Source organism: Apodemus sylvaticus, chromosome 5, assembly GCF_947179515.1.
Source record: "Apodemus sylvaticus chromosome 5, mApoSyl1.1, whole genome shotgun sequence".
Lineage (NCBI taxonomy): Eukaryota > Metazoa > Chordata > Mammalia > Rodentia > Muridae > Apodemus > Apodemus sylvaticus.
In genome coordinates, this window is record NC_067476.1 from 94,983,898 (window position 1) to 95,001,475 (window position 17,578).

The 17,578-nt window shown below is 41.7% G+C and overlaps 1 protein-coding gene across 2 annotated transcripts in view; it reads left to right on the forward strand.

Moving 5' to 3' along the window:
* The window catches only part of Aven (apoptosis and caspase activation inhibitor), a 138,628-nt gene that overhangs the window by 22,372 nt on the left and 98,678 nt on the right, over positions 1–17,578 (forward strand). The window contains exon 1 of one of the 2 annotated variants that reach the window (XM_052183175.1): positions 9,803–9,906. The exons of the other annotated variant lie outside the window; for it this stretch is intronic. Within the exon in view, the coding sequence (XP_052039135.1) occupies positions 9,837–9,906 (70 nt within the window). The 5' untranslated portion in view covers positions 9,803–9,836. Of the gene's footprint in view, positions 1–9,802; positions 9,907–17,578 lie in introns of those variants that run through there. 2 annotated transcript variants of the gene reach the window in all.

Below are 17,578 nucleotides of genomic sequence, written 5' to 3' on the forward strand. Positions count from 1 at the left end.
AGTAATAATTGATGAACCCATTCCAAGTAGGAAAAACATTTCTAGGGTATTAAGTTATGAGGCCGAAGCACAGATTGAGTCAGTGCTATGAACGGTGTTGCACATAGCCTAACTCCTTTAGATGTCGGTGTGCGAATGCAAGAACTCAAACCCTAAGTAATTTTACTGGTCAGCTGAGCATTTCCATCTTGTTCCCTGTACTTTGGCCAATTATACATTATGAATACTTTTTATTCAAGGTAGGAGGAAGGAAACAGAGGTAAAATGGCTAGTTAATTCTTACCAGCTATTTGGCTTAAACATCTTGGAGAAAAAAATTGAAATAATGTGAGTAAATTAGCTTCTATTCTACATGTGGGTTTAATGCAATCAGAGATAGTGCATGCAAGTTTGAATTCAATTAAAATTCTAATCTAGCTCAACAGGATTGTTCATTGGTTTATGATTTTGGTTATTTCTTTTAACATTTTATTTATATAAGTTAAAGTCAGGCACATAGTGGAATCCTCTGTTATTTTTTGGTAGTCTGCATACTGATTTCTTCTCAGAGGTTTGATTATCTGTCTTGAGAGACTGCAGTTTGTCCTGTCTTCTGAGCTCTTAGATTTCTTCTGCACTCTGCTGCTGATTTATTGGCTTCTCACTGCAGCGTGATGCTGAGAAGGCCTGCAGTGCCTTTTCATGCACATTGCAGCGCAGCTGTGATGGTCTCCTGCTGAGTTATATTTCATTCTCTGATCATAACATTTGAAGAATATCCTCCAGATACACAGTCTCTGCTCCTTATAGCAATTCTGAGTTTTAGCACTGTTCTTTTTTATATAAATTAATACATTAAATCATACAATTGCTTGGGGATAGGGATCCGTGGGGAAGGCCTATTGCAGTTTTATAGAGTGGCCGGAGAAATTCTTACTGAGAAGATTTGTTTAAAGTCCTGGGGAAGATGAGGGAGGAAACCTTGTGGGTATATATAGAAGAATTCTCAGGCATATACAGGCATATACATATCTCAAGGTATATACAGAATAGTTCTTAAGGAGTGAGTGCCTATCTTACCCATTTGCTGTTTCCTAATGCCAATATATTCACTCTGGACAATTGATTGCTGTCTCCAGTGATGTTAAGGATCCAGAACTTCTACTGTTGATAAATCACTAGAGAATCCTAGTATAGGTGTGTGAATTTCTAGATGAATTGATCACAATTCACAATTGCTCACACTCACAAATGGAAGCAACTCCCATGTCTATCAGTGATGAAAAGAATGTACAGAGCTATGAGTGAGTCTCTCAGACAGCATGTGGAGCAGAAGAAACATCACACACCTGGGGGAGACCTCAGTGTGGCTCTGCTTAAGCCTGGGCATGAGGTACGCTCGTGTTCACTGCCATCCAGTGCCTAGGAGGCTGGGGGAGGAGGGTACTAGTACAGGGCTAGCCTAGGCCACATAGGGAAACTATCTCAGAAGATCAGACACAAGAAAAATTTAAATGTGTTATTTAGGAGCAGAAGAGGGCCAGAAGAGGGGTAATGGATAGGGAGAGGCATACAGCAGGTGTGTAGGTAGGGCCCTCCTGTGCTGTTGGTGGTTCTCTGCTTGCCTGGATGATGGCTACCTTGGTTTAATTATTATTTGATAATAACTTTAATAACAACAAAATAATAATTTTTTAAATTGTTCATATATAGTCTCCATTTTTAAATTGTACAAGTGGAAGCATCTACATCTTTATTTCTGGAGGGCATGTATGGTCTGTTTTAAATCATGCTTGTTCTGGTGGGACTGGGAGTTTGCAGCTGTCCACTCTATCTCTATGACTCTGAACCAGAGAAACAGACCACTGGGTTCTGTTTCTAAATAGTGTTCTTCTAATCCTCAGCCATGTTTTAAGAATTTGCACGGTCTGTCCCATTAAGATGCCATGATTACAAGAGTTCCTGTGTGCCAACTATATGAGCACAATAGCCAGGATAAGGCTGAGGATAAATGTAAAGAAAAAATTAGGAGTGAGTATGCCAGCTCTGTTTAGTAAGGGAACCCTCCTGTTGGTATGTGGATTACTGAAAAACCAAACAAAACAAAAAATAGAACTAGATTTTTAATTTAAAAAATTAGCTCAGCCGGGCAGTGGTGGTGCATACCTGTAATCCCAGCACTTGGGAGGCAGAGGTAGGTGGATTTCTGTGTTCAAGGCCAGCCTGGTTTACAGAGTGAGTTCCAGGACAGCCAGGGCTATACAGAGAACTCCTGTCTCCAAAAAACCAAATCCAAAAAAAAAAAAAAAATAGCTCAATGACAGAATAATATTTCTTACATCAGAGTATAAGTAGGTCAAATCAAATGTTCTCTTTTAAAACCTCAAAAAGATAAGAGCAGCCAACGTCTTAGAACTTGTTTGCAAAACTACCGATCCCCAGAGTGGTTTGCTTTTTGCTGCTGTGATGCAGGTTCCTTGAGTGTTTGCTGCTTCAGTGCATCCTTGGCTCGGTCCCAGTCAGCCGCTGCATCCTTGGCTCGGTCCCAGTCAGCCGCTGCATCCTTGGCTCCATCACAGTCAGCCGCTGCATCCTTGGCTCGGTCCCAGTCAGCCGCTGCATCCTTGGCTCCATCACAGTCAGCCGCTGCATCCTTGGCTCCATCACAGTCAGCCGCTGTATCCTTGGCTCCGTCCCAGTCAGCCGCTGCATCCTTGGCTCCGTCCCAGTCAGCCGCTGCATCCTTGGCTCCGTCCCAGTCAGCCGCTGCATCCTTGGCTCCATCACAGTCAGCCGCTGCATCCTTGGCTTCATCACAGTCAGCCGCTGCATCCTTGGCTCCATCACAGTCAGCCGCTGCATCCTTGGCTCCATCACAGTCAGCCGCTGCATCCTTGGCTCCGTCCCAGTCAGCCGCTGCATCCTTGGCTCCATCACAGTCAGCCGCTGCATCCTTGGCTCCATCACAGTCAGCTGCTGCATCCTTGGCTCCATCATCACAGTCAGCCGCTGCATCCTTGACTCCATCACAGTCAGCCGCTGCATCCTTGGCTCCATCACAGTCAGCCGCTGCATCCTTGGCTCCATCATCACAGTCAGCCGCTGCATCCTTGGCTCCATCACAGTCAGCCGCTGCATCCTTGGCTCCATCACAGTCAGCCGCTGCATCCTTGGCTCCATCACAGTCAGCCGCTGCATCCTTGGCTCCATCACAGTCAGCCGCTGCATCCTTGGCTCCATCACAGTCAGCCGCTGCATCCTTGACTCCATCACAGTCAGCCGCTGCATCCTTGGCTCCATCACAGTCAGCCGCTGCATCCTTGGCTCCATCACAGTCAGCCGCTGCATCCTTGGCTCCATCACAGTCAGCTTTCAGTGTCTTGCTCTCAAGCTGTGTTTTCTAGACTCGGCCTGGGAGCTTCATTTCCTTTTCTCTTCTTTTGTGTTTGTGACCTCTGGCTCCTATTTGCTTAGGGATCCTGTAGATGTCTGTGAGTTTCTTTAATGCATCCCTTTGGACCTCTGCTCCCATCATTTCCTACATTGGTTCTTTGTTCCTCCTTGTGAGTTACCATTTGGGCCTTTTCAGCTTTATTTACTGTTTTTTGAGTTTTTATTTTTAATTAAGTGGAATTATTTTCTCTTTGCTCTTCTACCAAAGTCTGTCCTTTTGCATTCCCCCATGCTTTGTGTGGGTCTGTGTGTGGCCTGATCATCTTAAGTCGCCCAGCAGCTGTCTTATCAAATAGCCAGACTAGAGATTTCAGTTCTGCTCCTCAGCACTTCTGTCCTTTCTGTCCTTGCTTAGGGTTCATTTACCTTTTGCTTAGTTTTGCTTTTCCTAATTTCTTTTTCTTTTTTAAAGTAATCTTCTTTGGAAACTATTAAGAGGCTTGTGCCTTTACACCAGAGGGCTGGGGCTAAGCTAAAGTCTGTATATACTTTTTTATCAGACTCAGTACCTTCAACACCATGAGTTGAGACCTAATCTGAGCGACCAGTCCTCAGCTCATCCTCTAGCATTTCTTGTGTTATCTAGGCTGCACAGTTGGGTCTGTTTGCATCTTGTTCCTAATAGTCACTAATAGTCTGATAGACACTTTGTACTCAGCAGAGAGTTTGTCTGGAACCTGATTTTAGATTTGTCTTCATTTATTTCTACAAATGCTGTCTGGTTTGCTCAACACTGCTACTGTTACGTTAAAGTCTGTAATATAGACTTAAAAAGACTTATTTTTACTTTATGTGTATTGGTGTTTTGCCTGTAGGTATGCATGTTCACCACATGCATGCAGTGCCTGCAGAATCCAGAAGAGGGCGTCAGGAACTGGAGTTATAGACAGTTGTGAGCATGAGGTTCTGAGAACAGAATCCAGGTTCTCTGCTAGAGCAGCCAGTGTTCTCAACCTCTGATGGATGTCTCAAGTGACTAAAAATGTTTTTTGTGACATCTATTTATTTGTGTGCTGATGTGGTCTGTATACCATGGGCATATGGAGGCCAGTTTTCTCCTTATACCACCTGAGTCCCAGGATTGATTCATTGATTTTAATGTATATGAGTGTTCTATCTGCATGTTGCATGCCTGAAGAGGGGATCAGACTCCATTACAGATGGTTGTGAACCACCATGTGGTCGCTGGAAAAGCAGTCAGTGCTCTTAACCACTGAGCAATCTCTCCAGCCCCTGTGCCCCAGGATTAAACTCAGGCCTTTAGGCTTGGTGGCAAAGTGCCTTTACTTATAGAACTATCATGCCAGCCTAAACTCCAGTATTTTATCATTATATCCTAAGGTGCCCAGATTCACCCACTTTGATCTACTCCCTTCAATAGATTGTGCCCTGGCAAATCATAGTCACCAAAACCATACTTTGCTGGTAAATTTTGTTCTCTAGGGAAGCTATTGCTGTCACCATCGCCATTTTTGGCAGTCATGCTTCTTTCTATACCCAGTCCCCTGAACAGAGTCACAGGATTGCTGCTGTAGTCTAAGTTTATTTTCCAGTTGAGTGCCAGTTTATTTAGATTATTTGCTATGTTAGGTTATTTTTATCTCTACTAAGAGAAAATTAACAAGTCTTTTTTGGGATTGACTTATATTCCAGATACTCTTCAGATTGATAGGTGTCTACTTAGTCACATCATCAAGTCTGGATGTTGTGTGCTAACAGCACGTAGCTCATTCTTTTCAATTGCTCTCGCCTCCTTTCTGCTTGGCTATTTTAGTCACTGTTCGATTGTCGTGAAGAGACACCCTGACCAAGGCAGCTCTCGTAGAAGAAAGCATTTTCAGTTAGGGCTTGTTTACAGGTTCAGAGGCTTAGTCTGTTGTCATTATGGTGGGGACATGACAGCGTTCAGGCAGGCATGGTACTGGAGCGGTAGCCAAGAGCTTTACCTCCCGATAGTCATGCAGCAAGCAGGGATGGGGGGAAGGGAGAGGGAGGGAGAAGGAGAGAGAAGAGGTGGGGAGGAGGAAGGGACCGGGGAGAGAGGTTGGCATAGGAGTTTGAAACCTTAAAGTCCATCCCTGTGACATATGTCTTCCAATAAGACTGTGCTTCCTAATCCTTCTCTGACAGCTTATCAGATCAGCTGGGTACTAAATACCAAATATACGGAGCCTATGGGGCCCGGTCTCCTTTTCAGCTCTGCACTGTTCTTATATCCTATGGGGCCCAGTCTCACTCTCAGTACTGCACTGTTCTTATAACCCTTAGATGGCCACCACAAAGGCTGAGGAAATGGCTCAACTTAGGATAGTAAGTAGCATTTGAAAACACTAAACAATATTTTAAGAAAAGAAAGGTTGGGCACTCTGACTTTCAATAATAGGAACTCAAGAAATATCTAGGGACTCAGTTATCTCTGAGGAGTCTTGCTTTCTAAACCAAAGTTCCTACAATTCTATGAACAGCAAATCAGCAGGCCCAGAAAGTGCAGGTGACTGACTATCTCGTAGACCTGATGCCGGTAGTATTCCACCATTCTTATCATAGAGCAGCGATTTGGGATTCTGTGCGGTTAATTTGTTATGCAAGATTATTCATACTGTCATGTTTCAATGCTAATTTTTATAAAGATTATGCTCTTTATATATCCAAGCCATCTCACCAGCCCAAAAACATTCTTATTATTGGTACTTGTTTCATTTAAACTGGAACATCTGGGAAATGTGGATTTATTTCAGCCTTGAATTATTATGACAGAGGCATTCAGGAACTCCAACACAAAATGAGTTGTCCTTGACTGCTGATAATTATTAACTCAAGCAAAAAGATAATTATGTGTTATAAGCCATGCATGCCAAAAGTCATGTGAAATTCGTCTGCTATTTTTTTTAGGAAAATTGATAAGATGCCATTTTTCTTACTGTTTTTCGCACTGCTTCTTAGCTTTCATACCCAATTATCTCCCCCTGGCATTTTGAGAGATGATTAAGACGCTTGCTGCTAAGACCTGACAACGTGGTGATTATATCATTGCATCTAAGCTCAGTGTGTGACTCCAAGTGGTCACAGAGGCTTCTGGCTTGGTTCCTTTCCCCCCTCCTCTTGGTGTTTTTGAGACAGGGCCTGTTTATACAGCCCTGTCTGTCTTTGATCTTGCTCTGTAGACAAAGTTGGTCTTGACTCACAGAGAGCCTCCTATCTGTGCCTCCTGAGTCTTGGGAATGCCTGGTTCCCTTTTTAAGATGAGAAAGTACTTACTTTCAAAGCATTTCTGAATTCTAGGTTGTGGGAATTCTTTTGATTGGAGGTTTTCGTGCTATCATCTGTGTACCATATAGTATGTATGTACACTGTGTACATATGCATAGTATCCATGGAGGCCAGCAGAGGGCATCGGATTCCTTGAAACTGGAGTTACAGATGGTCGTATACTTTCGAATCTGCTAGAAATTGAACCTGGGTTCTCTGGAAGAGTGGCCGGTGCTCTTAACTGCCGAGATACCAACCTCTTTAGCCCATAGGTTTCTAACTACCTATTGTGGCATATGAAGTTTACTCTGTTCATATGTACATTGTGTGCTCTCAGGGCCTTTCTCCTAGGAATTCTTCATGTATGATAAACATTCAGTGTGTGTTCTTGCTGCCTGACGTGGTTACATGATAGTTGATATATCTGGAGCGTTGGCATGTGGAGCCACATCAGAACATCCTTGCAAAGTATGGGGAGGCCACTTTAGCACAGGCAGCGTCGGTTCAGGCTTGTCAAGTAAAGACGCTCTCAATGGAATGGTCTTGGAAGGTATGCTGTTAACAGAACAATAGGAAATCCAGTCTGTGTGGGAGTGTGTGCCTGCCAGCCAAACACTATGGCTTCTAAATAAGAATTTGTTACAGTTGTAGCTTAAAGACATTATTAGCTGAACATGGGATTGCCATGCCCCTTGTGGTGGCTCCCCCTTGGTGCTGTGAGCCACACTAGTTTACTGTGTATCATTTTGAAAAGCAGCATTGATGTGGTTAGGAAGTCTTAATCTCAATTTTTATCCTTATGCTTGTTTTTCTTAGGATCTTTGAGATCATAGTGGAAAAATGAGTTAAATTTCAGCCAGAGAACAGACAGTTGGGAAGCATCATTGCATGGGGACTTCATGGCTCGAGAAGCTATTGTTCTGAATGGCTTCTCTTGATTCCAGTCCTAGGCCTCTCGAATCGCCCTGCTCTTCTGCTAAGTAGGCAGAAGAAATTGTGAGAGGGAAGATGTGCAAGTGTGTAAGTTGTTTTCTCTTGAGCACCAAGTACCTGTTTCTTCCTGCCTGTGCCTCTCAGAGGGTGTCAGGCTGCTCTTTGTTGTGTGAAGTCTGTGTGTTTTGAGCCATTGACACCTCTTCCCTGGAGGAGTGTTCATCTCATGCACAATCTCAGCCATTTTTTGGGCAAAATGTTCACTTTGTTTAGATTAAAGAATTGAAGCTCATATAGGCTGCAGCCTAACCCAGGGCCATGAAGGCATTTGTCGGAGATAAGATGCTAAGAGAGGATTTTATTTTTGGTAGCTGCACATACTGTGTAGTTTCTAAATCATGGCAGCAGACAACCATTGGAATTTCAATGTTTTCCTTTGCACTGGGGTTTAAGAATTGAGTCCTATATGGTTTTGTCCTCTGTGGTGATCTATAAAATGTTAAAAGCCCATGTATACACACATGCATATAATCACATAGTTTTGTTTTATTTTCTGAAGCAGTTTTACCTTGTAGCCCAGGCTGACCTGGGATACATTATGCAGTATAGGCTAGAAACTAGGCTTGAACTTGAAATAATTCTTTTGCCTTGGCCTCTGCTGGTATAATTAATTGGTTTTTTTTCAGAGTCCCATTTTTCTCAGACCAATTACAGACCAATTTGTCCAATGTAGGTTTAATTTCCACTTTTAAAATGTTCTTCTTTTGCTTTTTTAAAGAAGCCCACTGAGAGTCCTATGCTTATGTTAGACTTATCCTAGTCTAGTGCAGGAGCATGCGTAGAGGAAGCTCAGGAAATACTGCTGGTACATGAGTGCCAGTTATTCACAATGGCCAACCTGCATTGTGCCTCTTTATAGTTTTAAATAGGAATAATGAACTTTGAGCTAGTCCTTTCTAATATGAACTTGGATGTGTTACAGAGAGAACTAAGTCGCATCAAGATCCCATCACTGGAAACACGAGTATGGAAGGGGTGGAGCGTCCTCTAGTTGTAGGTTTTGTCAAAGACTTTCGATTTCAGTTTCCTAGACATGGATACAGAGCCTCAATGAGGAGACAAGGAGGAACGTCCCAGAGGAGGGAGTATGCCAGCTGTGCTCCTGTGGCCCCTGAGCTGAGCTGAGCAGAGCAACTCGAAAGCTAAGCATGCTGACCTGAGAGAGAACGGATGTGCACTTTAGGATGTGTTGGGATGCGAAGCGTCTAAGGGAGGCAGTGGAGGGTTTGTTTCATTCTGTTTCTTCTTCACATTTCTGAAAGTGTTGATCTGATGGCTTTCAGTGGTAGTGATTCATGAAATGGTCGCCTTTCAAGATAGCAGCAGAGCATTTTTTTTCTGGAAGGATACTCCTGGTCTTGTGTCAGAAGCTGAACCTTTTGTGTTTCCTTGAATTGAAGCTGTGGTGTTCACATTCTTTCTAAAAAGCGAATTAGTGGGTTTTCTGAATGCCGAGAGGGAAGAGATGGCCACTATTCCCTTTATTATCCTGAGAACTCGCTTGAGCCTATAGTTATTTTTTTCTGTACAGAGTATTAATCACGTCATAACCAATTGATAATGTTGTGAACAAGAACTTAGGTATTGAACATATATTGATTATAATAATGGATTTTGTTGGCATTTTCACACATACATATACATGTATTTTGATCATATTCACTACTGCACTATCCTCTCCTGTCCCCTCTCCTCTCACCATTTGCTTTTTCCAATTAGTCCTCATACCCTTCATTTCCTTCATTTTATCCTTTTTCGTGTGTGTGTGTGTGTGTGTGTGTGTGTGTGTGTATGAGACACCTAATGGGTTTAATTAGGGTTGCTAAGAGGAGCAATTGTGAAGGGTTATTTACAGGAACATGGATACTTTATGAGCTGCTGTATCACTAAAGAAGGTGTCTTTCCCTCACTCAGTGGTCACTGACTCCTGTAGATCCTCAGGGAAGAGTGAGGCCACAGGAACTCTATCTCCACTAGCTACCATTAACTACCTGTAAACATTCAGAGATAGAGCTAACTTTTGGTTTGCTGTTTTGACACAAGGTCTAATATCTACAGGGTGGACCTGTCCCTAAGATCTAGCATGAGTGGTATATTCTGATCCTTCAGCTTCTAAACCTCTGGAGTGTCTGGAATTCCAGCTGTGTCTAGGTGGTGTGGAGATGAAGCCCAGAGCTCAGCTGCTGCCCTCCCCACTAGGCTGCATTCACAGCTCTACGTCTTCAGGGAATGGTGAGGCCCTTTGAGTACCTCCCCTGTCTATGATAAAGCATTGATGGGTCGATGATGGATCAAAATCAATGCAGTGAGTTGCAATGGGTTTGTAGATGCAACAGCCATGTTCTTTCTGAGACTGTTTCATCATCACATTCTATCCCTTCCCCCATTACATTCTTTCTGCCCTCTCTTCTGTGATAGTCTCTGAACCTGAAGGGGGTGATATAGATATTCACTAAGGTTGAACATTCAGCAGACTATTTTTCTCATTGCTTTGACCAGTTTAGGCATGTCTTTTCTATATAAGAAATGGTTATTAGGGGTTGGTTGTCTTCTTCTCAAGAGATCCTGTAATATTGTTTATTTTACCCCTGCCCATAGTAGATTAACAAGAGCCTTGCTCAGAAGTGGGAGGAGAGAGCACAGAAAAGAGAGTAACCCATGATTCCACTAGCTAGGGCATTTGCTTCAAAAGTTCAGTTGGCAATCTGAGACTGAAAAGATAAGTTTATTTTAAAAAATTCTCTCTTTTTCTTGATACTTGTATTTGTTGGCAGTGAAGATGGTTGTATATTTACGGTTATAACAGGTCAGTCTGATTCTTAAAAACCTTTATGAGTATAAAGTTATAAGGAACTCATAATGTATTTTTAGAATACCTTACAGAATAAAGGAGTACTGGCCACTGGAGCTTTTCGTCCCGTATCTATTCATAGCCGCTCCACAGAAGCATACGACGCCAGAAGAGTGCACCTGACCAGGAAAGCTTTGTGACAACTGCACAGGTGTTGGCTGTCTAGCGAGGAGAGTTTAAAATAAAATACTCACAGTAGAATCTTAACATTTATTCTTTTGGAAAGTGGAGATAATTGGTTGCCTTGGAAACTCTGTGTTTGTGTGTTCATTTACATGCTAAGGTACACATTAAGGTGTACAATATGTGTGCATGCATGTGGAGGTGGGGGACAGTGGGTATTGTCACTTGGATGTGGTATCTCAATGGCCTGGGTGCTCACGGATTAAGATAGGCTGTCTAGCCAGTAAGTCCCAGGGGTGTCCTCTGAAGCCTCCTCAGTGCCTTACAAGTTTGTGCTAGCTTTTTTTTCTTTTAAAATGTGGGTGTAGAGATTGAATTAAGTTGGTTTTTGTTTGTTTGTTTGTTTGTTTGTTTGTTTTTGTAGCCAGCACTTTACTGAGAAACTAGTTTTGAAATAGGATTAATTTCATAACAATTAGGACAACTCCTTAGCCAGTGGAATAGTTCTGGAGAAGGCTACTGAGCAGAAATGAACGAACTGTCATATAACCAATAGATCAAATAGAATGATCAAAAATTTCTTTTTCATGGGAGATCTGAAATCTGACTTTTTCTTTTGATAATATTTCATATAGCCAGGGGTGTGGGCGTCACAGCCAGGGTCACCTTGGACTTCATTTTCTCCCATTTGTAATTCCTAGTGCTGGGGTTCTAGGTGTGTGTCACTGTGCCTTGCTGATGGCTGGTGGCAGGTACTGGGGATTGAATGCAGGGTACTGTGCACAGGCAAGCGCTCACTCGCTGTGGAGCCTGGCTGACTCTGCTTTCCATGTACTGGAATTACCTACTCCCCTCTTTTAAAGTTAATTTAATCTACTCTAATGTGCTACAATATTTAGTTACACTCATGTCAGGCTCTGTTTTCTTTCATACTCAGGTAAGTTATAGAGCTCTTATACCTGGAATCAGCTAAGAATAATACAATGATTGGCAAAATAAGGAAAGCGCATTTGAAATGGTCCTGCTCATCAGACTTTTCAATGAAAGGGTCCTCCCTGCCGGAATCTCCAGCCATTCTCTCGATTTCTCACACAGCATTCTGAAACATTTTATGGCAAAATCTCACTGCTTCATTTCTATGCTTGGTTTACTGATTACAATTTACTGAGAGTTTGTTAATTTTATTTACTTCCAGCATATTTAACCCAACGCAAATTATAGTTGTCGAAAATAAACTTGTAATCTATTTGAATCCTGGGTTTGGTTGCTTGATCATTGTTGAGGCAACAGAATAACCATGTAGCATTCTGTAAGTCTAGACATTGCTGGTTTGCAGCCTGGATCCTCTTAGGCTAGAAAATACTATTGATTCACATGACTCATGTGAAGAATTGTGGATTAGTCCTTGGCAGTATCTGTTTGGACTACAGAGACATATAAAATGTAGAGTACCTTTGCGAATCCTGTAGATGGCAGAACAACTACAATGTATCCACTCTAGGAACTGTCCAGGAAGAATGGAGGAGAGATGCCAAAAGCAGGGACCTGTAGGCTATATAGCCTTTCTCTCTCAGAGAACTAGATTTGTATGCTCTCCACATCTATGTTTTTATCGACGATCTCTTTTGAAGGAATGTAACTGTTAAAATATAGTATGACAACACTCAAAATCTGGAGCTGTGCACCCAGACAAGAAACTACAGACTTGGTGAGGACCACATATCTAATCATTTCTTACTGTAGCTAACTCTACTGCAGCACCCAGGGATGAGTTCTGAAGCAATGCCAGCTTACACTGCCTTCATTTCCATCACAGCACACACTTTTGGCACTGCCCCTACTTATACAGAAATCACTCCTATTGGCATAGCCTTAACTCATGGGAAATGCTGAGGTTCTAGTGATGTTGTGAACCACAAACTCAGAAAGATTTGACTTAGGTACTTATCTTAGGTAGGATTTCCATTGCTGTAAAGAGACACCATGACCAAGGCAACTTTTATAAAGGACAGCCCTTAATTGGGGCTGGCTTACTGGTTCTGAAGTTCAGTCCATTATCATCAGGGCAGGAAGCCTGGCAGCATCTAGGAAGGCATGGTACTGGAGGAGCTAACAGTTCTACATCTTGTACTAGAGCAGAGTTTAAGGATTAAAGCAAAAATGGAAAATAGATATAAGAGTTTGAGGGTGTCATTTTCTCTTCTCTCACTATCTGATAGCCAATTTCATTGTCTCTTCAGTTTATTTTATTTTATTTCTTTTTATGTGTGTGAGTGTTTTGTGTGCATGTGTATCTGTGCACTACATCTACATGTATACCCTAGTGCCCTAGGAGGCCAGGAGGGGGATCACTGTTTTTCTGCCTGTTTTGAGATTGTTCTTGAGAATGTACCAGAATATATTTTCATAGTCATTGAACATATGCACTGATTAACTCGTTCTGAACATTCTTGAAATTAGACAATAGATGTAATTTTTATTCTCATGGCCCTCACACTTGAGTAATGCAAAATTTCATAAATAAGACAAAAACACATTTTCAGTGATAATTGGCAAACTGTTATAGGAGAAGCAGTATCAAAGTGCTAAGGAAGGTTTTTCTGTAGATATTAAAAGTTCCCCCCCAAATCACTACACCTAGAAGCCTGTCCTTGTGACAGTCTGTAAGAGACGAGAGATTACTATAGTGCCTTGATACAAGCTAAGACTTTAACTGTGCTCCAGCCAGCTTCTTTGGATTATTATTCCAGAAAGTTTAAGGTTTTCACTGGAGTAACTGATCTGGGCATTGCCTTTTGCTTTGCTGTTCAAAGAGTTCAAAACTTGATGCTGTATTTCTCTAGCCATAAATAAGAAGGCCCACATGCTCTGACAGCAGCACCCACATGACATTGCATGACAACTATCAAAGCATTTTCCAGTTGATCTGCATTCTTGAATTTTTTGACTTCTATTTCCTGCTATGTGAAAAATAGAGGATGTCAGGATTGTCCAACAACTGTTCAATAATACAGTAGAATTAATCAGCACATAGAAGCAGTTGCATGCTTTTACAGGCCTCTCTCATTCTGCCATCTCAAGCAAGAGGTATAACCATAAATAATGAGCTTGCCTTGTAGAGAGATTATTGCTTTGTAAAGAGTACTTGTTTATGATCTGAACTAGGAGGCTGTCACAGACAAGTAGGATTTTGAGCTGGGACAATTGCTATTAGTCTAAAGGGAAACTACATTGGTGTTTGTGGAAGAACTTTCTGGTCTACATCATTCTTGGAAGCTAGCTATAGTTACAAAGAATGGCGATAAAAAGAGGGAAGATTGCCCATATGTGTACATGTGTTTGTAAGCTCTTGTCTTTATTTCCTTGTTGAGTTCTGACTTATAATACCAGTTATTTTTATTGTTTCTTTGTGAATTCATGTTGAAAGACTTTATAGAACAAGTATTTTTAGTAATGGAGGGGATTCTTTCTTAATGAATTCTTGTTTTCTTAGGAGGGTGTTAACTAGATCCCTTCTTGTTAATGCTTGTACATGCTACCACACTAATTACCCTGGGCGTCACTTCAGAATATATACTTGGGACTTTCACATTGAGAGGCACTGTCTTTCCCATTTGGAGTATACAGAGAGCGTTTCTCAAGGTTTTTGAGCAGCATTGATATCTTCAGTTGTACTGGGGGAAGTCTTGCTCCTGAGTCTTTTCTGAATCCTGTTCTACTAATGTCTGTTGTTTAATGGAAGTGTCTTGTTTTTCATCTTATCCTCATCTGTGAAATTAGGTAACATGATGTTTACACCCCCATGATATTTCAAATTATTAGTGAGGTAAACTGTGGAGTGGTCCTTTAATCCTTCTTAGTCGATGCTGCAAAGAGACAGGTGCTGGGGAAGGATTTTTCTTTCCCTAAATCAGCTCCAGCCGTGGATCTTTCTGGTGTCTGGTGTCAGGTGTCAGTGGTCTGACCTGAAATGAGTGTGCTTGCATCCCTTCTGCATCTAGCTCCCCGGAAAGGGTATAAATCATGTGTGATATCAGCCAGTTCCCAAGTCACAGTCTGTGATGTCACAAACCAAAGACCATTCTCTCCCAGCAGGACAAGAAGAGGAGGAGGAGACTGTCCATGATGACTACATCCTTATTCACATTCAGTTACTTCCTAAAGAAAATGAACCATAAGGCCCAATCCTGCTGAAGTCCTTCGGAAATCCCGATTGACTTAAGCAGACCGTGGCATCCACCTCTATGCTATATTGAAAAACTCTTTCAAAAAATTAAAAACTTGAAAGTTATATAAATGTACAGAAGCAGATACATACTTAAATTAAGGTTTTATGATATGATAAATGCTAATACATTAACATGAATTTTATATATTCTAATTAACATACAAATATAACAATAAAATTTGTTGCTTGTCATTGTAGGTAAAATGACCTTATTTTAAAGACCAGAGACACTCAGTGACAGGCTCTACTTTGACTCACGTACCTATCTTTCTTGAGGTTTAAATAGGTGTGCTTATTGTGTTTGGATGATGTAAATGGTCAGAATCTAAGACACATGACAATGGCTGTCACTAGTAAGGATATGATAGCTAAAACATTTACCCCACATCATATCAAATCACATAAACAATTATCAGTCATTGACTATTCTCCAAGATGCAAACTCTCATTAACTGTATTTACTTTAAAGCCCCTAACATGGGGCTGCCAAGATGGTTCAGTGTGCAAAAGCATTTGCCAGGTAGTCTGTCAACCCTAGTTCAAAACCACATAAAGACAGAAGGAGACGGTCGGCTGCACAGAGTTTGCTTAGACCTCCACAAAAGCAAACAAACTTGCTGGGCATGGTGGAGCATTCCCAGAGAAAGGCTTATCTTGGAGCTTGAGGCTAGCCTGGACTACAGACCAAGATCCAGGATAAGACAGGGCTACACAGAGGAACACTCTCTCAAAGAAACCAAATAAGTAAATAGTAAAATGAAATAACAATAAAAAAAAGCTTATCTATTAGTACCTATGAGATGCTAAAGATCATGGTGTTTTTAGCTTTTTAGTATATTAGTAATCGTATATTGTTGAGTTACTACAGTTTTGGGGAAGCTGTTGCTGAGGCTGACTTAGCTTTCTAAATGAATTATTATAGATAGGAGAGAAAGTGAAGGTTCATTGGGACTGATGCTGCCAGAGATTAACTTGGAAGTTTGTATTTGGTATCTGTCTGTCCATCCATTGTCACTGGAGGATAAGCTATGGAAGGAAGCAAAGTCCCCAAGAAGTGGGATGTGAATCTTCCTCAGAGTGAGGAAAATATCAGGAACATTCTCTTACATCCCCTTCCATTCTGATTATTCAAAAGCCAAGTAAGCACAATGATGTAAATCTCCTTTTGTTTAATTATTATTACTTTTATTGAATTATTATACTTTATTGAATATTATTTGGCATTTTTCTCTTAGTATGCATTTAAAAAATGTCAATCTGTAAAGCTAGGTAGAAACAGCTGAAAAGAGCCTTTAAGGAGTCAAGCAAGTCTAGTATATCGGGGCGGGGGAAGGCAAAAAGCCAGCACTTTGGTTTAGCTGTTACATAAATGAGACTTTGGAATTCGTGGTCTTTCCCCCTGAAACACACTGGTGTGGTTGTGAGTCAAGTCACTATCTATACTGAAATGAGTGCTTTTCTCTGGGGCAGAAAATGGACAAGTGGAGAGTGCACAGTGGCCTCAGAGGCCAAGGACACTTGTCAGCTAAGGTTATCTGTGCAGTCTCTTGGAAAGAGTAAAGGAGGAGGGGTGCATCTCACGTTCTGCACTAAAAACTGCAGAGATCACTCAATGCAGTGGAAGCAATTTTCCTTCTTCCGGTCACTCTGTGCTGGGATGGAGCTCACGCCCTGCATAGGCCTGGCGACTGGTCTGTCTGCTAAGGAGCTTTCTCCCCAGCGCTCACATCTGTGTTTAGAATAATCACTTTGGATAGTTTGTCTTGGATTAGCCAATTTCTTTAGTTAGGTGTGGTGTGCTTTTGTCGTTTTTCTTATCTCCACCCTTCCAAGCCAATAGAAATATGACTTTGTTTTAGGGCTTTTGGTAAGATTTTTGAACCTAACTTCTCACTTGAACTTATGACAATGACTTCATTCTAGAGAAGTTGTAGGGAGGGCATTAAAATGTCATCAGGTGAAGGAGGGCTGGCAGTTCCTGTGTGTGGTTTTAACACAGTCTTGTTAGAAGCCTCCTCCTGGAGTGAGTGCTAGGGAGTTTCTCTCATGGCTTTTTGCTTGGATGAAAACTTTTGGGGTTTTAGTGTGCCAGACTTCATTCTGTTCTGTTCTTAGATGTTCCCTTTGCTCTGCTACAGAAACACCCCTGCTATCTTCGGGGTAGGTTCGCCCCACCCTGGCCGTGTTCACTAGAGGTGTTGCCTTCAGTGTGGACGAGAATGACATCACAGTTTAGGGTTTTTTGTTTTGCTAAGGATTAAAGTTAGTCATTGAGCCTTTTAAAAACATTGACAGAAATGTTGCTAACCCTGCTGGTGAGTGCTTTCCCCCAGTTCTCTGGCGAGCTTGGTAAAGAGCTCCGTGGCTGCCTTTTAGACAGCGTTCTGGACTCTTCTCATGCAGATTGCTTCCAAATTACTAAATAAAATTATAGTTCTAAAAAAAGAGAATAAATTCAGTGAAAAATAAACAGGATTTGCAAGCCATGTTATTGCAGAATTGTCTAACATGCCTAAGTAGAAACAGGTGTTTATCTCAGAAGAGTTAAGTCTGCATAAGGCTTATGGGAGAACCACTTGAAATTAAATCTCCTGGCTCCCTCACTGCAACTGCAGGCATCATGTCCGTTATCATGCTATGAATTAATGTTATAATGGTGAGTCTTACCTGTCAGGAGTTGGTTGAAGCTCAGTGAGGAAGGG